At 46.1% G+C, this 24,353-nt stretch overlaps 1 protein-coding gene across 1 annotated transcript in view; it reads right to left on the reverse strand.

The window, feature by feature from the left end:
- Positions 1 to 24,011, reverse strand: part of LOC143767826 (uncharacterized) — a 113,044-nt gene extending 89,033 nt beyond the window's left edge. The window contains exons 1-3 of the mRNA XM_077256347.1: positions 23,996 to 24,011; positions 8,122 to 8,297; positions 6,866 to 7,027 (exon numbers count right to left, since the gene is read on the reverse strand). Of these exons, the coding sequence (XP_077112462.1) occupies positions 6,866 to 7,027; positions 8,122 to 8,297; positions 23,996 to 24,011 (354 nt within the window). The remainder of the gene's footprint in view (positions 1 to 6,865; positions 7,028 to 8,121; positions 8,298 to 23,995) is intronic.
- Between the last annotated feature and the right edge of the window lie 342 nt (positions 24,012 to 24,353).

Consider the following 24,353-nt stretch of genomic DNA (forward strand, 5'->3'; position numbering starts at 1 on the left):
GGGTCGGTCCATCAGGTTACAGTTATCACCGACCATAAAAATCTGCTGTATTTGGAGTCAGCCAAGCATCTGTCCCCCAGGCAGGCTCACTGGGCATTGTTTTTCACGCGGTTCAACTTTATTGTTACGTACCGACCTGGGTCTAAGAACACTAAGGCAGATGCTTTGTCCAAGTGTTTTCCGGGGGGAGAACCTCAGTAAGATCCGGTACCCATCCTCCAAAAGGGTGTAGTGGTCTCGGCTCTCACGACCGAGGTTGAGGCTGAGATTGCCGAGGCTCAGGTGGAGGTACCACCAGAGCTTCCCATTAACAAATCGTTTGTACCGCTCCATCTTCGCCTAAAGGTGTTGGGTGAGCATCATGATGCTGTCCTGGCTGGCCATCCAGGGGTTAGGGGTACCTTGGAGTTGGTGTCACGTCGGTTTTGGTGGCCCAAAATCCGACAGGACGTGGTCTCATACGTATCAGCATGTACCACGTGCGCTAGGGCTAAGACATCCCGCTCTCGTCCTGTTGGCACACTACATCCTCTCGGGGTACCCAGTAGGCCATGGACGGAGATTTCCATGGATTTTATCACAGATTTGCCCTCCTCTGCTGGGAACACGGTCATTCTGGTGGTTGTTGATCGGTTCTCAAACATGTCGCACTTTGTGTCTTTGCCTTCGTTGCCTAACGCTAAGACTCTGGCTCAGGTTTTTGTGCAGGAGGTGGTCAGACTTCACGGGGTCCCGTCTGACATCGTGTCTGATAGGGGTACTCAGTTTGTGGCAAAATTTTGGAAAGCTTTTTGCTCACGGCTGGGGATCAAGTTGTCGCATTCTTCTGCGTTTCATCCTCAGTCAAATGGTCAGGCCGAGCGTATGAACCAGAATTTGGAGCAGTACTTACGCTGTTTTGTTTCTGACAATCAGGAGGAGTGGTCGACGTTCCTTCCTTTGGCTGAGTTTGCTATAAATAATCACCGTCAGGAATCGTCTGGGGAGTCCCCGTTCTTTTGTGTTTACGGGTACCATCCTCAGTTTTGTACTCTGCGTCAGGGTGGCTCTGCTGGCGTTCCGGAGGAGGACCAGCTAGGAGCACAACTGTCATCCGTTTGGAGGAGAGTGAAACAGCGCTTGCTGAGCGTGGGTGCAAGGTACAAACGAGTGGCTGACAGTAGACGTGTGCCTGATCCGGACCTGAGTGTGGGTGACTGGGTGTGGTTGTCCACAAAAAACATAAAACTCAAGATTCCATCCTTGAAATTGGGTCCAAGGTTTATTGGTCCATTTAGGGTTGCCGCCATCATTAACCCGGTAGCCTACCGTTTGGTGCTCCCTACGGTTTATAAAATACACAACGTGTTCCACAGATCTTTATTAAAAAAGGTGGTGGGTTCTGTGGACACGGCGCCTATGCCACTTCCAGTCTTGGTGGATGGCAATTTGGAGTTCGAAGTCTCCAAGGTGGTTGACTCTCGTGTAGTGTGCCGCACATTACACTACCTGGTACACTGGCGTGGTTATGGGCCGGAAGAGAGGTCCTGGGTACCAGCCTCGGACATTCATGCGGACCGGCTGGTCAGTATGTTTCACCACCGCCATCCGGACAAGCCGGGTCCTATAAGTCGTGAGGGCCCTGGGGTCCCTCGTAGAAGGCGGGGTACTGTCATGTCGGACGCTGTTCACACTAGGGCGTCCGACAGACAGCAGTAATTCCACTTACGGCCACTACACGCTCAGTGGTGTCGGCTAGATTTTATCCAGCTTGCTCGGGGTTAATCTAGCTGGTAATCAAGTTGGAGGCTGGGTCACGCCCATGGCCTTTAAATAGTCACGCTGGACTTTGGGCGTCGCTGATTATAGCTTGTGCTTTATGCCTAGTGATTCCGGTCTGGAGTGGTGGTCTTGTTGTAGGAATATCGTATCTGGTGGTGTATAATCCTTTGTCATATTCCTCCTTCCTATTTGTATTTGTTTTGCCCTGTGCACATTATAGTGCATTCCTGTGTGTCTGCGGCGTGGTGCGTTTTTCAGTTTACCCTGTCTGTGCTTTCTGTGGGGATTGGTGTGTGGTCTCTTCACTGGGTGGTGGGTCGTTGTTTCAGCTTAGGGCTGAAACAGGAGTCAGGGTCAGGCCTGGCGGCCCAGACATGCACACCTTTAGTGTAACTTCTGGGAAAGGGACAGACAGGGTTTCCCTAGCCTGAGGGATATCGCAGGGGCCCGGGTAACCAACCTTAGTCTACCCAGCTCCCCCATGACATACAGTCAGGAATGGTCCCTACAGTCAGTAATGGTCCCTACAGCCAGGAATGGTCCCTACAGTCAGGAATGGTCCCTATAGTCAGGAATGGTCTCTACAGTCAGGAATGGTCCCTACAGTCAGGAATGGTCCCTACAGCCAAGAATGGTCCCTACAGTCAGGAATGGTCCCTATAGTCAGGAATGGTCTCTACAGTCAGGAATGGTCTCTACAGCCAGGAATGGTCCCTACAGCCAGGAATAGTCCCTACAGCCAGGAATGGTCTCTACAGTCAGGAATGGTCTCTACAGCCAGGAATGGTCCCTACAGCCAGGAATAATCCCTACAGCCAGGAATGGTCTCTATAGTCAGGAATGGTCTCTACAGTCAGGAATGGTCTCTACAGTCAGGAATGGTCCCTACAGTTAGGAATGGTCCCTATAGTCAGGAATGGTCCCTACAGTCAGGAATGGTCCCTATAGTCAGGAATGGTCTCTACAGTCAGGAATGGTCCCTACAGCCAGGAATGGTCCCTACAGTCAAGAATGGTCCCTATAGTCAGGAATGGTCTCTACAGTCAGGAATGGTCTCTACTGTCAGGAATGGTCTCTACAGTTAGGAATGGTCTCTATAGTCAGGAATGGTCTCTACAGTCAGGAATGGTCCCTACAGTCAGGAATGGTCTCTACCGTCAGGAATTGTCCCTACAGACAGGAATGGTCCCTACAGCCAGGAATGGTCCCTACAGTCAGGTATGGTCCCTACAATCAGGAATGGTCCCTACAGCCAGGAATGGTCCCTACAGTCAGGAATGGTCTCTACCGTCAGGAATGGTCCCTACAGACAGGAATGGTCCCTACAGCCAGGAATGGTCCCTACAGTCAGAAATGGTCCCTATAGTCAGGAATGGTCTCTACAATCAGGAATGGTCCCTACAGTCAGGAATGGTCCCTACAGCCAGGAATAGTCCCTACAGTCAGGAATGGTCCCTATAGTCAGGAATGGTCTCTACAGTCAGGAATGGTTTCTACAGTCAGGAATGGTCCCTACAGTCAGGAATGGTCCCTACAATCAGGAATGGTCCCTACAGGCAGGAATGGACCCTACAGTCAGGAATGGTCTCTACCGTCAGGAATGGTCCCTTCAGACAGGAATGGTCCCTATTAGCCAGGAATGGTCCCTACAGTCAGGAATGGTCCCTATAGTCAGGAATGGTCTCTACAATCAGGAATGGTCCCTACAGTCAGGAATGGTCCCTACAGCCAGGAATAGTCCCTACAGTCAGGAATGGTCCCTATAGTCAGGAATGGTCTCTACAGTCAGGAATGGTCTCTACAGTCAGGAATGGTCCCTATAGTCAGGAATGGTCTCTACAATCAGGAATGGTCCCTACAGTCAGGAATGGTCCCTACAGCCAGGAATAGTCCCTACAGTCAGGAATGGTCCCTATAGTCAGGAATGGTCTCTACAGTCAGGAATGGTCTCTACAGTCAGGAATGGTCCCTATAGTCAGGAATGGTCTCTACAGTCAGGAATGGTCTCTACAGTCAGGAATGGTCCCTACAGTCAGGAATGGTCCCTATAGTCAGGAATGGTCTCTACAGTCAGGAATGGTCCCTACAGTCAGGAATGGTCCCTATAGTCAGGAATAGTCTCTACAGTCAGGAATGGTCCGTACAGCCAGGAATGGTCCCTACAGTCAGGAATGGTCCCTACAGTCAGGAATGGTCTCTACCGTCAGGAATGGTCCCTACAGTCAGGAATGGTCTCTACCGTCAGGAATGGTCCCTATAGTCAGGAATGGTCTCTACAATCAGGAATGGTCCCTACAGTCAGGAATGGTCCCTACAGCCAGGAATAGTCCCTACAGTCAGGAATGGTCCCTATAGTCAGGAATGGTCTCTACAGTCAGGAATGGTTTCTACAGTCAGGAATGGTCCCTACAGTCAGGAATGGTCCCTACAATCAGGAATGGTCCCTACAGGCAGGAATGGACCCTACAGTCAGGAATGGTCTCTACCGTCAGGAATGGTCCCTTCAGACAGGAATGGTCCCTATTAGCCAGGAATGGTCCCTACAGTCAGGAATGGTCCCTATAGTCAGGAATGGTCTCTACAGTCAGGAATGGTCCCTACAGCCAGGAATGGTCCCTACAGTCAAGAATGGTCCCTATAGTCAGGAATGGTCTCTACAGTCAGGAATGGTCTCTACTGTCAGGAATGGTCTCTACAGTTAGGAATGGTCTCTATAGTCAGGAATGGTCTCTACAGTCAGGAATGGTCCCTACAGTCAGGAATGGTCTCTACCGTCAGGAATTGTCCCTACAGACAGGAATGGTCCCTACAGCCAGGAATGGTCCCTACAGTCAGGTATGGTCCCTACAATCAGGAATGGTCCCTACAGCCAGGAATGGTCCCTACAGTCAGGAATGGTCTCTACCGTCAGGAATGGTCCCTACAGACAGGAATGGTCCCTACAGCCAGGAATGGTCCCTACAGTCAGAAATGGTCCCTATAGTCAGGAATGGTCTCTACAATCAGGAATGGTCCCTACAGTCAGGAATGGTCCCTACAGCCAGGAATAGTCCCTACAGTCAGGAATGGTCCCTATAGTCAGGAATGGTCTCTACAGTCAGGAATGGTTTCTACAGTCAGGAATGGTCCCTACAGTCAGGAATGGTCCCTACAATCAGGAATGGTCCCTACAGGCAGGAATGGACCCTACAGTCAGGAATGGTCTCTACCGTCAGGAATGGTCCCTTCAGACAGGAATGGTCCCTATTAGCCAGGAATGGTCCCTACAGTCAGGAATGGTCCCTATAGTCAGGAATGGTCTCTACAATCAGGAATGGTCCCTACAGTCAGGAATGGTCCCTACAGCCAGGAATAGTCCCTACAGTCAGGAATGGTCCCTATAGTCAGGAATGGTCTCTACAGTCAGGAATGGTCTCTACAGTCAGGAATGGTCCCTATAGTCAGGAATGGTCTCTACAATCAGGAATGGTCCCTACAGTCAGGAATGGTCCCTACAGCCAGGAATAGTCCCTACAGTCAGGAATGGTCCCTATAGTCAGGAATGGTCTCTACAGTCAGGAATGGTCTCTACAGTCAGGAATGGTCCCTATAGTCAGGAATGGTCTCTACAGTCAGGAATGGTCTCTACAGTCAGGAATGGTCCCTACAGTCAGGAATGGTCCCTATAGTCAGGAATGGTCTCTACAGTCAGGAATGGTCCCTACAGTCAGGAATGGTCCCTATAGTCAGGAATAGTCTCTACAGTCAGGAATGGTCCGTACAGCCAGGAATGGTCCCTACAGTCAGGAATGGTCCCTACAGTCAGGAATGGTCTCTACCGTCAGGAATGGTCCCTACAGTCAGGAATGGTCTCTACCGTCAGGAATGGTCCCTATAGTCAGGAATGGTCTCTACAATCAGGAATGGTCCCTACAGTCAGGAATGGTCCCTACAGCCAGGAATAGTCCCTACAGTCAGGAATGGTCCCTATAATCAGGAATGGTCTCTACAGTCAGGAATGGTTTCTACAGTCAGGAATGGTCCCTACAGTCAGGAATGGTCCCTACAATCAGGAATGGTCCCTACAGGCAGGAATGGACCCTACAGTCAGGAATGGTCTCTACCGTCAGGAATGGTCCCTTCAGACAGGAATGGTCCCTATTAGCCAGGAATGGTCCCTACAGTCAGGAATGGTCCCTATAGTCAGGAATGGTCTCTACAATCAGGAATGGTCCCTACAGTCAGGAATGGTCCCTACAGCCAGGAATAGTCCCTACAGTCAGGAATGGTCCCTATAGTCAGGAATGGTCTCTACAGTCAGGAATGGTCTCTACAGTCAGGAATGGTCCCTATAGTCAGGAATGGTCTCTACAATCAGGAATGGTCCCTACAGTCAGGAATGGTCCCTACAGCCAGGAATAGTCCCTACAGTCAGGAATGGTCCCTATAGTCAGGAATGGTCTCTACAGTCAGGAATGGTCTCTACAGTCAGGAATGGTCCCTATAGTCAGGAATGGTCTCTACAGTCAGGAATGGTCTCTACAGTCAGGAATGGTCCCTACAGTCAGGAATGGTCCCTATAGTCAGGAATGGTCTCTACAGTCAGGAATGGTCCCTACAGTCAGGAATGGTCCCTATAGTCAGGAATAGTCTCTACAGTCAGGAATGGTCCGTACAGCCAGGAATGGTCCCTACAGTCAGGAATGGTCCCTACAGTCAGGAATGGTCTCTACCGTCAGGAATGGTCCCTACAGTCAGGAATGGTCTCTACCGTCAGGAATGGTCCCTATAGTCAGGAATGGTCTCTACAGTCAGGAATTGTCCCTACAATCAGGAATGGTCCCTACAGTCAGGAATTGTCCCTACAATCAGGAATGGTCCCTACAGCCAGGAATGGTCCCTACGGTCAGGAATGGTCCCTACGGTCAGGAATGGTCAGCACTGACCAATATTTATTATAACAATGCTTTTCTTATCCTATCGGCACGGTCGTTCTTGATGACATAGCCGCCTGCCTGCAAGAATTATTGCTGTAATCTGCTGCAGATTTCAGTGCAGAATCTGCACCATAAATCCATAGAAAATCTGCAGGGATTCATTCCACCAAGCACTGCAGAAAGATTACCTGCTGGGAACAGTAGTCCTTCCACTCCTGCTGGCTTAGGCACTTTCCTTCCTGACTGCGAGTGGATCCATCTCTACAGATATCATACACAATCTGCACACAACTGACCCCATCGTCTGTGGGATGATGGCCGGCAGCACAGGGACACCTTCCATCAGTAGGCTGGAGCAGAGGAAACAGAAAATAATACGCGGTGCAGATGTAGCAGAGCCGACATTGTCATCTAACTAAACTTTTTTTTTTTTTTAATAATTTTGTCCAGGATGGAAAGTTATTAAACTTTGCAAATAACTTTATTGGGGGGATTTGTTTTCTTTCCTGAAAAAAAGAAAATGGCAAGTGGCAAACCCAGTTCATTTACTGCCTTCATGTGGAGTACCACTGATGGCAGTTATGGTCAGCGCTGGTCTCCCCCTCTGATTGCTGTGCTCATAAGAACAATCTCCTGCAGCAGCTTCTCCAGAGTTAGTGACACAGATCCTGAGCTGACCCATCACTGCCATAAGCTGTACTCCACATGATCTCCAGTGTTAGTGATACAGGGTCTGAGCTGACCCATCACTGCCATCAGCTGTACTCCACATGATCTCCAGAGTTAGTGACACAGGTGCTGAGTTGACCCATCACTGCCATCAGCTGTGCACCACATGATCTCCAGAGTTAGTGACACAGGTGCTGAGCTGACCCATCCCTGCCAGCAGCTATACTCCACATGATCTCCAGAGTTAGTGACACAGATGCTGAGCTGACCCATCCCTGCCATCAGCTGTACTCCACATGATCTCCAGAGTTAGTGACACAGGGGCTGAACTGACCCATCACTGCCATCAGCTGTACTCCACATGATCTCCAGCGTTAGTGACACAGATGCTGAGCTGACCCATCACTGCGATCAGCTGTACTCCACATGATCTCCAGCGTTAGTGACACAGATGCTGAGCTTACCCATCACTGCCATCAGCTGTACTCCACATGCTCTCCAGAGTTAGTGACACAGATGCTGAGCTTACCCATCACTGCCATCAGCTGTACTCCACATGAGTTTGTTCTGATAATGTAGCTAATAGACTGGGGAAATGCCAGGAATTGACAGAAATAAACACTAATAAAGTTATTTGAAAAGTTTCCATGCTGTACAAAATACTATGAGTATCAAACTTTAGTTACTTTTTAACTGTTTCCATTCTGTATAGAAATAACTTTCCAAAGCAACTGCAGTTAAAGAAAAATCAATGAAAGATCTCTTTAGTTTTTACCTGGAATACCCTTCCCTCCCCACGGCAGATACACGTAGTTTGTCCTTCGTCAGGCTGCACGGCTTCCGATCCGCAAGAAAAACAGGACTCCTGACCCGCCACATGGTTGAAGAAACCTGGGGGACACTTCACGCACTGGGTCGTAGGATCCAATTCTGTTCCCAACCTGAAAAAACCTATGACAAAGAATAATACATTATTGCCACTTAAAGACCCCTCTTTCCCCCCTAGAGCCAACAGGACTTTGGAACTTTACCCCTTCAAGAATTGACTTTAGCTGTATGAGGGTTTTGTTTTTTTTTTGCTGGACGAGTTGTAGTTTTGAAAGACACCGTTTATTCTACGACATAATATACTGGAAAACGTGAAAAAATATTCAAGTGGGAGTAAATGGAGGGAAAAATCTAAACTAGGGCAAAATATTTCATTTGTGTGGCCATTTTTTGAGAATTTTTACTTTTTCATTTTTCTATCAATGGACCAATGTGGGGGTTTAGCTTTTTAGTGCTGAGGTTTTTTATATTTATTGTTACCGTGTTAGGATGCTGACGATGTTTTGATGGCTTTTATTGCATTTTGGGGGGAAATAAGGAGACCACAAACCCCCCCTTCCCCCCGTAATTCTAATGTATCAATTTCTTTTTGTGTTGTTTACTCTAAGGGTTAGATAATGTTATAGTTTTCATATAAATTACCACATACAGGTCCTTCTCAAAAAATTAGCATATAGTGTTAAATTTCATTATTTACCATAATGTAATGATTACAATTAAACTTTCATATATTATAGATTCATTATCCACCAACTGAAATTTGTCAGGTCTTTTATTGTTTTAATACTGATGATTTTGGCCTACAACTCCTGATAACCCAAAAAACCTGTCTCAATAAATTAGCATATTTCACCCGACCAATCAAATAAAAGTGTTTTTTAATAACAAACAAAAAAAACATCAAATAATAATGTTCAGTTATGCACTCAATACTTTGTCGGGAATCCTTTGGCAGAAATGACTGCTTCAATGCGGCGTGGCATGGAGACAATCAGCCTGTGACACTGCTGAGATGTTATGGAGGCCCAGGATGCTTCAATAGCGGCCTTAAGCTCATCCAGAGTGTTGGGTCTTGCGTCTCTCAACTTTCTCTTCACAATATCCCACAGATTCTCTATGGGGTTCAGGTCAGGAGAGTTGGCAGGCCAATTGAGCACAGTAATACCATGGTCAGTAAACCATTTACCAGTGGTTTTGGCGCTGTGAGCAGGTGCCAGGTCGTGCTGGAAAATGAAATCTTCATCTCCATAAAGGATTTCAGCCGATGGAAGCATGAAGTGCTCCAAAATCTCCTGATAGCTAGCTGCATTGACCCTGCCCTTGATGAAACACAGTGGACCAACACCAGCAGCTGACATGGCACCCCACACCATCACTGACTGTGGGTACTTGACACTGGACTTCAGGCATTTTGGCATTTCCTTCTCCCCAGTTTTCCTCCAGACTCTGGCACCTTGATTTCCGAATGACATGCAAAATTTGCTTTCATCAGAAAAAAGTACTTGGGACCACTTAGCAACAGTCCAGTGCTGCTTCTCTGTAGCCCAGGTCAGGCGCTTCTGCCGCTGTTTATGGTTCAAAAGTGGCTTTACCTGGGGAATGCGGCACCTGTAGCCCATTTCCTGCACACGCCTGTGCACGGTGGCTCTGGATGTTTCCACACCAGACTCAGTCCACTGCTTCCTCAGGTTCCCCAAGGTCTGGAATCGGTCCTTCTCCACAATCTTCCTCAGGGTCCGGTCACCTCTTCTCGTTGCACAGCGTTTTCTGCCACATTGTTTCCTTCCAACAGACTTACCATTGAGGTGCCTTGATACAGCACTCTGGGAACAGCCTATTTGTTGAGAAATTTCTTTCTGGGTCTTACCCTCTTGCTTGAGGGTGTCAATGATGGCCTTCTTGACATCTGTCAGGTCGCTAGTCTTACCCATGATGGGGGTTTTGAGTAATGAACCAGGCAGGGAGTTTTTAAAAGCCTCAGGTATCTTTTGCATGTGTTTAGAGTTAATTAGTTGATTCAGAAGATTAGGGTAATAATAGGTCATTTAGAGAACCTTTTCTTGATATGCTAATTTATTGAGACAGGTTTTTGGGGTTATCAGGAGTTGTAGGCCAAAATCATCAGTATTAAAACAATAAAAGACCTGACAAATTTCAGTTGGTGGATAATGAATCTATAATATATGAAAGTTTAATTGTAATCATTACATTATGGTAAATAATGAAATTTAACACTATATGCTAATTTTTTGAGAAGGACCTGTATGATTTCCATGCAGCACCCCTCATATATTATGATGTCCCCACAGCACCCCTCATATATTATGATGTCCCCACAGCACCCCTCATATATTATGATGTCCCCATAGCACCCCTCATATATTATGGTGTCCACACAGCACCCCTCATATATTATGATGTCCACACAGCACCCCTCATATATTATGATGTCCACACAGCACCCCTCATATATTATGATGTCCCCCAGCACCCCTCATATATTATGATGTCCCCATAACACCCCTCATATATTATGATGTCCACACAGCACCCCTCATATATTATGATGTCCACACAGCACCCTTCATATATTATGATGTCCACACAGCACCCCTCATATATTATGATGTCCACACAGCACCCCTTATATATTATGATGTCCCTACAGCACCCCTCATATAATATGATGTCCCTTCAGCACCCCTCATATATTATGTCCCTACAGCACCCCTCATATATAATGATGTCCACACAGCACCCCTCATATATTATGATGTCCACACAGCACCCCTCATATATGATGTCCACACAGCACCCCTCATATATTATGATGTCCACACAGCACCCCTCATATATTATGATGTCCCTACAGCACCCCTCATCTAATATGATGTCCCTACAGCACCCCTCATATATTATGATGTCCACACAGCACCCCTCATATATTATGATGTCCACACAGCACCCCTTATATATTTTGATGTCCCTACAGCATCATTCATATATTATGATGTCCACACAGCACCCCTCATATATTATGATGTCCCTACAGCACCCCTCATATACTATGATGTCCACACAGCACCCCTTATATATTATGATGTCCACACAGCACCCCTTATATATTATGATGTCCACACAGCACCCCTCACATATTATGATGTCCACACAGCGCCTCTCATATATGATGTCCACACAACACCCCTCATATATTATGATGTACACACAGCACCTCTCATATATTCTGATGTCCCTACAGCACCCCTCATATAATATGACTAGATTGTGGCCTGATTCTAACGCATCGGGTATTCTAGAATATGTATGTCCCCGTAGTATATGGACAATGATGATTCCAGAATTCGCGGCAGACTGTGCCCGTCGCTGATTGGTCGAGGCAACCTTTATGACATCATCATCACCATGGCAACCATTATGACATCTACGTCGATACTGTGCCCATCGCTGATTGGTCGAGGCGAATTCGCGGCAGACTGTGCCCGTCGCTGATTGGTCGAGGCAACCTTTATGACATCATCGTCGCCATGCTGTGCCCGTCGCTGATTGGTCGAGGCCCTGGCGGCCTCGACCAATCAGAGATGCGGGATTTCCAGGACAGACAGACAGACAGAGAGAAAAACCCTTAGACAATTATATATATAGATGTCCCTACAGCACCCCTCATATATTATGTCCACACACAGCACCCCTCATATATTATGATGTCCCTACAGCACCCCTCATATATTATGATGTCCACACAGCACCCCTTATATATTATGATGTCCACACAGCACCCCTTATATATTATGATGTCCACACAGCACCCCTCATATATGTCCACTCAGCACCCCTCACATATTATGATGTCCACACAGCGCCCCTCATATATGATGTCCACACAACACCCCTCATATATTATGATGTCCACACAGCACCTCTCATATATTATGATGTCTCTACAGCACCCCTCATATAATATGATGTCCCTACAGCACCCCTCATATATTATGATGTCCCTACAGCACCCCTTATATATTATGATGTCTACACAGCATCCGTCAGATATTATGATGTCCACACAGCACCCCTCATATATGTTCACACAGCACCCCTCATATAATATGATGTCCCTAGAGCACCCCTCATATTATGATGTCCCTACAGCACCCCTCATATATTATGATGTCCACACAGCACCCCTTATATATTATGATGTCCACACAGCACCCCTCATATATGTTCACACAGCACCCCTCATATATTATGATGTCCACACAGCACCCCTAATATATGATGTCCACACAGCACCCCTCATATATTATGATGTCCACACAGCACCCCTCATATCTTATAATGTCTCTACAGCACCCCTCATATTATGATGGCCCTACAGCACCCCTCAAATTATGATGGCCCTACAGCACCCCTCATATATTATGATGTCCCCACAGCACCCCTCATATATTATGATGTCTCTACAGCACCCCTCATATATTATGATGTCCCCACAGCATCCCTCATATATTATGATGTCCCCACAGCACCCCTCATATATTATAATGTCCCCATAGCACCCCTCATATATTATGATGTCCACACAGCACCCCTCATATATTATGATGTCCACACAGCACCCCTTATATATTTTGATGTCCCTACAGCACCATTCATATATTATGATGTCTACACAGCACCCCTCATATATTATGATGTCCCTACAGCACCCCTCATATATTATGATGTCCACACAGCACCCCTTATATATTATGATGTCCCTACAGCACCCCTCATATATTATGATGTCCACACAGCACCCCTTATATATTATGTCCACACAGCACCCCTCATATATTATGATGTCCACACAGTGCCCCTCATATATGATGTCCACACATCACCCCTCATATAATATGATGTCCACACAGCTCCTCTCATAAATTATGATGTCCCTACAGCACCCCTCATATAATATGATGTCCCTACAGCACCCCTCATATATTATGATGTCCCTACAGCACCCCTCATATATTATGATGTCTACACAGCACCTGTCAGATATTATGATGTCCCTACAGCACCACTCATATATTATGATGTCAACCAGCACCCCTCATATATGATGTCCACACACAGCACCCCTCATATATTATGATGTCCACACAGCACCCCTCATATATTATGATGTCCACACAGCACCCCTTATATATTATGATGCCCCTACAGCACCCCTCATATAATATGATGTCCCTACAGCACCCCTCATATATTATGATGTCCCTACAGCACCCCTCATATATTATGATGTCCACACAGCACCCCTTATATATTATGATGTCCACACAGCACCCCTCATATATGATGTTCACACAGCACCCCTCATATATTATGATATCCACACAGCGACCCTTATATATGATGTCCACAAAGCACCCCGCATATATTATGATGTCCACACAGCACCCCTCATATCTTATAATGTCCCTACAGCACCCCTCATATAATATGATGTCTCTACAGCACCCCTCATATATTATGAAGGCCTACAGCACCCCTCATATATTATGATGTCCACACAGCACCCCTTATATATTATGATGTCTCTACAGCACCCCTCATATATTATGATGGCCCTACAGCACCCCTCATAAATTATGATGGCCCTACAGCACCCCTCATATATTATGATGTCCCCACAGCACCCCTCATATATTATGATGTCTCTACAGCACCCTTCATATATTATGATGTCCCCACAGCACCCCTCATATTTTATGATGTCCCCACAGCACCCCTCATATATTATAATGTCCCCATAGCACCCCTCATATATTATGATGTCCACACAGCACCCCTCATATATTATGATGTCCACACAGCACCCCTCATATATAATGACTAGATGGTGGCCCGATTCTAACGCATCGGGTATTTTAAAATATGCATGTCCCCGTAGTATATGGACAATGATGATTCCAGAATTCGCGGCAGACTGTGCCCGTCACTGATTGGTCGAGGCAACCTTTATGACATCATCGTCGCCATGCTGTGTCCTGGCAGCCTCGACCAATCAGAGACGCGGGATTTCCAGGACAGACAGACAGACAGACAGAAAAACCCTTAGACAATTATATATATAGATAGATGTCCACACAGCACCCCTCATATATTATGATGTCCACACAGCACCCCTTATATATTATGATGTCCCTACAGCACCCCTCATATAATATGATTTCCCTACAGCACCCCTCATATATTATGATGTCCCTACAGCACCCCTCATATATTATGATGTCCACACAACTCCCCTCATATATGATGTCCACACAGCACCCCTCATATAATATGATGTCCACACAGCGCCCCTCATATATGATGTCCACACAGCGCCCCTCATATATGATGTCCACACACAGCACCCCTCATATATGATGTCCACACACAGCACCCCTCATATATTATGATGTCCACACAGCACCCTTTATATATTATGATGTCCCTACAGCACCCCTCATATAATATGATGTCCCTACAGCACCCCTCATATATTATGACTAGATGGTGGCCCGATTCTAATGCATCGGGTATTCTAGAATATGTATGCATAGTGTATAGCACAGCCCAAGTAGTATATTGCACAGCCACGCAGTACATTGCGCAGCCCACGCAGTACATTGCGCAGCCCATGCAGTACATTGCGCAGTCCACGCAGTACTTTGCACAGCACACGCAGTACATTGCACAGCCCACGCAGTACATTGCGCAGCCCACGCAGTACAGTGCGCAGCCAACGCAGTACATTGCGCAGGCCACACAGTACATTGCGCAGCCCACGCAGTACATTGCGCAGCCCACTTAGTATATTGCAGAGCCCACATAGTAGATTGCACAGCCCAGGTAGTACATTGCGCAGCCCACGTAGTATATTGCGCAGCCCACGTTGTATATTGCGCAGCCCACGTAGTATATTGCCCAGCCCACGTAGTACATTGCGCAGCCCACGTAGTATATTGCGCAGCCCACGTTGTATATTGCGCAGCCCACGTAGTACATTGCGCAGCCCACGTAGTACATTGCGCAGCCCACGTTGTACATTGAGCAGCCCACATTGTACATTGCGCAGCCCACGTAGTATATTGCGCAGCCCACGTAGTATATTGCGCAGCCCACATAGTATATTGCGCAGCCCACGTTGTTTATTGCGCAGCCCAAGTTGTATATTGCGCAGCCCAAGTTGTATATTGCGCAGCCCACGTTGTATATTGCGCAGCCCACGTTGTATATTGCGCAGCTCACATAGTATATTGCGCAGTCCACGTAGTATATTGCGCAGCCCACGTTGTATAGTCACGTAGTATATTGCCCAGCCACGTAGTATATAGCACAGTCCATGTAGTGTATTGTCCAGCCCACGTAGTATATTGCGCAGCCCACGTTGTATATTGCGCAGCCCACGTAGTAAATTGCACAGCCCACGTTGTTGTGTATCCGCTTTTTGGGCTCCCCTGGTGGTTGCTGGTGGTACTGGTGACTTGTTTGCACTTTGCTTCTTCTGTTCACCTGCTTCCATCAGTGTTTGGGAGTTTCCTATTTAGCCTTGCTCTCCAGTCATTTCCTTGCCGGTCATCATTGTAACCAGAGCCTTCGGTTGCATGTTCCTGCTACTAGTCTGCTGATCAGCTAAGTGGACTTTGTCCTTTTGTTTTGTACCTTTTGTCCAGTTTGCAGTTTTTGTAATTCTCTGTAGCTGGAAGCTCTTGCGGGCTGAAATTGCCACTCCTGTGTCATGAGTTGACACAGGAGTCTTAAAGTAATTTCAGGATGGTTTTTGAAAGGGTTTTCAGTTGACCGTGAAGTCCTCTTTTGTATCCTTCTGCTATCTAGTAAGTGGACCTCTCTTTGCTAAATCTACTTTCATACTGTGTATGTATTTTCCTCTTAATTCACCGTTATTACATGTGGGGGGCTGCTATCATCTTTTGGGGTATTTCCCTAGAGGTAAGCCAGGTCTGTTTCTTCCTCTACCAGGCGTAGTTAGTCCTCCGGCTGGCGCGTGGCATATAGGAAGCCATAGGTATGCTCCCTGGCTACTGTTAGTTGTGTGGTAGATTTAGCTCACGGTCAACTCGAGTTTCCATCACCCGAGAGCTCGTTCGTTACTTATTTGTTTTTTACGTTCCCTTGCCATTGGGAACCATGACAGTATGACCGGCCTACAAAGTGTTAATTGTTTGGGCTGAAGCAGGAGAAAAAGAAGCGTTGAAGGGAATTTTTTTTTTTTTTCCTTTTCCTCAGAGTTTTGCTGCCTAGCCCTTAATTGCTGTCTAGCTGCTTCTTACCTCCTCTTAACCCTTGAATGGCTCTGACCTTAGCTGTTTAATATGGATGTCCAGAGTTTGGCTGCAGGTTTAAATAATCTTGCTACGAAGGTTCAAAATTTACAAGATTTTGTTATACATGCTCCTATTTCTGAACCTAAAATCCCTACACCAGAGGTGTTTTCGGAGATAGATCTCGGTTTTTGAATTTCAAATATAATTGTAAATTATTCCTTTCTCTCAGACATCACTCCTCAGGAGATCCTGTCCAGCAGGTTAAGATTGTAATCTCTTTGCTGCGAGGTGACCCTCAAAATTGGGCATTTTCATTGGCACCAGGGGATCCTGCGTTGCTCAATGTGGATGCGTTTTTCCTGGCTTTAGGGTTGCTTTATGAGGAACCTAATTTGGAGATTCAAGCTGAAAAAGCTTTGATAGCCCTATCTCAAGGGCAAGATGAAGCGGAGATATACTGCCAAAAATTTTGTAGGTGGTCTGTGCTTACTCAGTGGAATGAGTGCGCCTTAGCGGCAAATTTCAGAGAGGGCTTTTCTGATGCCATTAAAGATGTTATGGTCGGGTTCCCTGCGCCTACAGGTCTGAATGAGTCCATGACAATGGCAATTCAGATTGATCGGCGTTTGCGGGAGCGCAAGCCCGTGCACCATTTGGCGGTATCTTCTGAAGAGACGCCAGAGAAAATGCAATGTGACAGAGTTATGTCCAGAAGCGAGCGGCAGAATTATAGGCGTAGAAATGGCTTATGCTTCTATTGTGGTGATTCTGCTCATGTTATATCGGCATGCTCTAAGCGTACTAGGAAGGTTGACAAGTCCATTTCAATTGGCACTTTACAGTCCAAATTTATTTTGTCTGTAACCTTGATTTGTTCATTATCAGTTATTACCGTGGATGCCTATGTGGACTCGGGCGCCGCTCTGAGTCTTATGGACTGGTCCTTTGCCAGGCGCTGTGGGTTTGATTTAGAGCCTCTGGAAGTCCCTATACCTCTGAAGGGTATTGATTCTACACCTTTGGCTTGTAATAAACCACAGTTCTGGACGCAAGTGACTATGCGTATGACTCCAGACCATCAGGAGGTGATTCGCTTTCTTGTGTTGTACAATTTACATGATGTTTTGGTGCTTGGATTACCATGGTTACAGTCTCATAACCCAGTCCTTGACTGGAAGGCTATGTCTGTGTTAAGCTGGGGATGTCGGGGGGCTCATGGGGACACTCCTATGGTGTCCATTTCGTCATCTATTCCATCTGAGATTCCGGCATTTTTGTCTGATTATCGTGATATTTTTGAAGAGCCTAAGATTGGTTCACTCCCTCCTCACAGGGATTGTGATTGCGCCATAGATCTGATTCCTGGCAGTAAATTTCCAAAGGGTCGTTTGTTTAACCTATCTGTACCTGAACATGCTGCTATGCGCGAGTATATTAAGGAGTCCCTGGAAAAGGGACATATTCGTCCTTCTTCATCACCTTTAGGAGCCGGTTTTTTCTTTGTCTCTAAAAAGGATGGCTCTCTGAGGCCTTGTATTGATTATCGTCTCCTGAATAAAATTACAGTCAAATATCAGTATCCGTTGCCTTTGCTGACTGATTTGTTTGCTCGCATAAGGAGAGGACTCAGCAGTTTGCTAACCGTCGTCGTCGTGTTGGTCCCCACCTTCGCGTTGGGGACTTGGTGTGGTTGTCTTCCCGTTTTGTCCCTATGAGGGTTTCTTCTCCCAAATTTAAGCCTCGGTTTATCGGTCCTTATAGGATTTTGGAGATTCAATTTAAGCCTCGGTTTATCGGTCCTTATAGGATTTTGGAGATTCTTAACCCTGTTTCCTTTCGTTTGGACCTCCCGGCATCTTTCGCGATCCATAATGTGTTCCATCGGTCGTTGTTGCGGAGATATGAGGTACCGGTGGTTCCTTCTACTGAACCTCCTGCTCCTGTGCTGGTGGAGGGTGAATTGGAGTACGTCGTGGAGAAGATCTTGGACTCCCGTATTTCCAGACGGAGACTTCAATATCTGGTTAAATGGAAAGGCTATGGTCAGGAAGATAATTCTTGGGTAACTGCCTCTGATGTTCATGCCTCGGATTTGGTTCGTGCCTTTCATAGGGCTCATCCAGATCGCCCTGGCGGTTCTTGTGAGGGTTCGGTGCCCCCTCCTTAAGGGGAGGGTACTGTTGTGTATCCGCTTTTTGGGCTCCCCTGGTGGTTGCTGGTGGTACTGGTGACTTGTTTGCACTTTGCTTCTTCTGTTCACCTGCTTCCATCAGTGTTTGGGAGTTTCCTATTTAGCCTTGCTCTCCAGTCATTTCCTTGCCGGTCATCATTGTAACCAGAGCCTTCGGTTGCATGTTCCTGCTACTAGTCTGCTGATCAGCTAAGTGGACTTTGTCCTTTTGTTTTGTACCTTTTGTCCAGTTTGCAGTTTTTGTAATTCTCTGTAGCTGGAAGCTCTTGCGGGCTGAAATTGCCACTCCTGTGTCATGAGTTGACACAGGAGTCTTAAAGTAATTTCAGGATGGTTTTTGAAAGGGTTTTCAGTTGACCGTGAAGTCCTCTTTTGTATCCTTCTGCTATCTAGTAAGTGGACCTCTCTTTGCTAAATCTACTTTCATACTGTGTATGTCTTTTCCTCTTAATTCACCGTTATTACATGTGGGGGGCTGCTATCATCTTTTGGGGTATTTCCCTAGAGGTAAGCCAGGTCTGTTTCTTCCTCTACCAGGCGTAGTTAGTCCTCCGGCTGGCGCGTGGCATATAGGAAGCCGTAGGTATGCTCCCTGGCTACTGTTAGTTGTGTGGTAGATTTAGCTCACGGTCTACTCGAGTTTCCATCACCCGAGAGCTCGTTCGTTACTTATTTGTTTTTTACGTTCCCTTGCCATTGGGAACCATGACACCACGTAGTACATTGCGCAGCCCACGTTGTACACATTGTGCAGCCCACGTTGTACATTGCGCAGCCCACGTAGTATATTGTGCAGCCCACGTAGTATATTGCGCAGCCCACGTTATATATTGCGCAGCCCAGGTTGTATATTGCGCAGCCCATGTTGTATATTGCGCAGCCCACGTTGTATATTGCGCAGCCCACATAGTATATTGCGCAGTCCACGTAGTATATTGCGCAGCCCACGTTGTATAGTCACGTAGTATATTGCCCAGCCACGTAGTATATAGCACAGTCCATGTAGTGTATTGCCCAGCCCACGTAGTATATTGCCCAGCCATGTAGTATATAGCACAGCCCATGTAGTATATTGCCCAGCCACGTAGTATATAGCACAGCCCATGTAGTATATTGCCCAGCCACGTAGTATATTGCCCAGCCATGTAGTATATAGCACAGTCCATGTAGTGTATTGCCCAGCCCATGTAGTATATTGCCCAGCCACGTATTATATTGCACAGCCCATGTAGTATATTGCCCAGCCACGTAGTATATTGCCCAGCCCATGTAGTATATTGCCCAGCCCACGTAGTATATAGCAATGTGGGCATCATATCCCTGTTAAAAAAAAGAAATAAAATAAAAAATAGTTATATACTCACCTTCCGGAGTCCCCGGATCCAAGCAAAGCGGTTACCGACGCTGCTCGTGCGCTCCGGTCTCAAGAGTGCATTGCGGTCTCGCAAGATGATGACATAGCGGTCTCCCGAGACCGCTACATCATCTCGCGAGATCGCAGCATGGACCGTTTACCGGAGCGTCGCGAGCGGGAAAGGCCTGTTGTCGATACAGGGGCCGACGGACGGACACAGCACCCCTCATATATTATGATGTCCACACAGCACCCCTCATATATTATGATGTCCCTACAGCACCCCTCATATATTATGATGTCCACACAGCACTCCTCATATATTATGATGTCCACACAGCACCCCTCATATATTATGATTTCCACACAGCACTCTTCATATATTATGATGTCCACACAGCACCCCTCATATATTATGATGTCCACACAGCACTCCTCATATATTATGATGTCCACACAGCACTCCTCATATATTATGATGTCCACACAGCACTCCTCATATACTATGATGTCCACACAGCACTCCTCATATATTATGATGTCCACACAGCACCCCTCATATATTATGATGTCCACACAGCACCCCTCATATATTATGATGTCCACACAGCACTCCTCATATATTATGATGTCCACACAGCACTCATCATATATTATGATGTCCCTACAGCACCCCTCATATATTATGATGTCCACACAGCACCCCTCATATATTATGATTTCCACATGGCGCTCCTCATATATTATGATGTCCACACAGCACTCCTCATATATTATGATGTCCACACAGCACCCCTCATATATTATGATGTCCCTACAGCACCCCTCATATATTATGATGTCCCTACAGCACCCCTCATATATTATGATTTCCACACAGCACCCCTCATATATTATGATGTCCACACAGCACTCCTTATATATTATGATGTCCACACAGCACTCCTCATATATGATGATGTCCCTACAGCACCCCTCATATATTATGATGTCCACACAGCACTCCTCATATATTATGATGTCCACACAGCACTCCTCATATATTATGATGTCCACACAGCACTCCTCATATATTATGATGTCCACACAGCACCCCTCATATATTATGTTGTCCACACAGCACTCCTCATATATTATGATGTCCCTACAGCACCCCTCATATATTATGATTTCCACACAGCACCCCTCATATATTATGATGTCCACACAGCACTCCTCATATATTATGATGTCCACACAACACTCCTCATATATTATGATGTCCACACAGCACCCCTCATATATTATGATGTCCACACAGCACCCCTCATATATTATGATGTCCACACAGCACTCCTCATATATTATGATGTCCACACAGCACTCCTCATATATTATGATGTCCCTACAGCACCCCTCATATATTATGATTTCCACACAGCACCCCTCATATATTATGATGTCCACACAGCACTCCTCATATATTATGATGTCCACACAGCACTCCTCATATACTATGATGTCCACACAGCACTCCTCATATATTATGATGTCCACACAGCACCCCTCATATATTATGATGTCCACACAGCACCCCTCATATATTATGATGTCCACACAGCACTCCTCACATATTATGATGTCCACACAGCACTCATCATATATTATGATGTCCCTACAGCACCCCTCATATATTATGATGTCCACACAGCACCCCTCATATATTATGATTTCCACACAGCGCTCCTCATATATTATGATGTCCACACAGCACTCCTCATATATTATGATGTCCACACAGCACCCCTCATATATTATGATGTCCCTACAGCACCCCTCATATATTATGATATCCACACAGCACCCCTCATATATTATGATTTCCACATGGCGCTCCTCATATATTATGATGTCCACACAGCACTCCTCATATATTATGATGTCCACACAGCACCCCTCATATATTATGATGTCCCTACAGCACCCCTCATATATTATGATGTCCCTACAGCACCCCTCATATATTATGATTTCCACACAGCACCCCTCATATATTATGATGTCCACACAGCACTCCTTATATATTATGATGTCCACACAGCACTCCTCATATATGATGATGTCCCTACAGCACCCCTCATATATTATGATGTCCACACAGCACCCCTCATATATTATGATGTCCACACAGCACTCCTCATATATTATGATGTCCACACAGCACTCCTCATATATTATGATGTCCACACAGCACCCCTCATATATTATGTTGTCCACACAGCACTCCTCATATATTATGATGTCCCTACAGCACCCCTCATATATTATGATTTCCACACAGCACCCCTCATATATTATGATGTCCACACAGCACTCCTCATATATTATGATGTCCACACAACACTCCTCATATATTATGATGTCCACACAGCACCCCTCATATATTATGATGTCCACACAGCACCCCTCATATATTATGATGTCCACACAGCACTCCTCATATATTATGATGTCCACACAGCACTCCTCATATATTATGATGTCCCTACAGCACCCCTCATATATTATGATTTCCACACAGCACCCCTCATATATTATGATGTCCACACAGCACTCCTCATATATTATGATGTCCACACAGCACTCCTCATATACTATGATGTCCACACAGCACTCCTCATATATTATGATGTCCACACAGCACCCCTCATATATTATGATGTCCACACAGCACCCCTCATATATTATGATGTCCACACAGCACTCCTCACATATTATGATGTCCACACAGCACTCATCATATATTATGATGTCCCTACAGCACCCCTCATATATTATGATGTCCACACAGCACCCCTCATATATTATGATTTCCACACAGCGCTCCTCATATATTATGATGTCCACACAGCACTCCTCATATATTATGATGTCCACACAGCACCCCTCATATATTATGATGTCCCTACAGCACCCCTCATATATTATGATGTCCCTACAGCACCCCTCATATATTATGATTTCCACACAGCACCCCTCATATATTATGATGTCCACACAGCACTCCTCATATATTATGATGTCCAAACAGCACTCCTCATATATTATGATGTCCACACAGCACTCCTCATATATTATGATGTCCACACAGCACCCCTCATATATTATGATGTCCACACAGCACCCCTCATATATTATGATGTCCCTACAGCACCCCTCACCCATTATGACGCCCACACAGCACTAAACATCACCTCTCACACATTTTGAGGCCCTCACAACACACATCCTACATTAAATGACACCCACAGTATCTCTCGCCATGGTAGGATGATCCCACAATGCCCCTTACAAATCATGATGCCCCTACAGTCCCCTTCACACAGTATAATGCCCTCTGAGAGCCCCACACACACAGTATGATGTCCCTCCCACATTATGGCACTACCCCAGTACTCTCATACATTATTCGTCTACATCACGCCTCACACATTGAGGACCCCACAGCATCCCTCACACATTAAGTTGCCTCCAGTGTCTCTCACACATTAAAATGACCGCACAGTGCCTCTTACAAGTTATGATGCCCCATAATGCCCTTGACATAGTATGATACCTCCATAGTGCCCCTCACACATTATGATGCTCCCACAATAACTGTCAAGAACATCTGCACCCATGCTGTGTGAGGCGCACTGCCTATATGGTGGGGCATGGAGCAGGCAGCTCCTTCCTCTTCCATTGTATTCCACAGTATCAGAGTCCTGTGGATCCCATGGATGAGGAGACAGCTCAAACCAGGACACACTGCCAACCTTGCTGATCAGCTTCACAAATCTGTGACAGTTATAGGAAACGGTGACATTGCAATAACTGACATCCAACAAGATAATAAAAGAAATCAGCTAAAATCAGCTATAAATCGGTGATATCCAGTGTAATGAGCCGCACAGCCACTTACCTGGCGGACACGTCATCTGTCTATCAGCGGATTTGGTACAATTTCCACCATATTCGCAGCTCGCGTTTGGCTGAAGAGATTTTATAGAACCAATTATGCAAGATAATATCACATAAACAGATAGGAACCAAAGCTGCCGAGTCATTTTGAGCGGCTGGAGAGAAATGACACAACATAAGCTCTGCTGATATGGCTCTGCCCCTGAATAATGCATCCACAATGAAAGTGGAGGAGGCTCCTTACAATATTGATGAAGCTGGTGGCAAAGGAAACTTTCATTAGTGAGTGTAACTTGCATGGGGGCATGTGTGAAAAAGATGGTGGACAGATAAGCCAGAAAATACTGTTCTGATCGCTA

Source organism: Ranitomeya variabilis, chromosome 4 (assembly GCF_051348905.1).
Source record: "Ranitomeya variabilis isolate aRanVar5 chromosome 4, aRanVar5.hap1, whole genome shotgun sequence".
NCBI lineage: Eukaryota > Metazoa > Chordata > Amphibia > Anura > Dendrobatidae > Ranitomeya > Ranitomeya variabilis.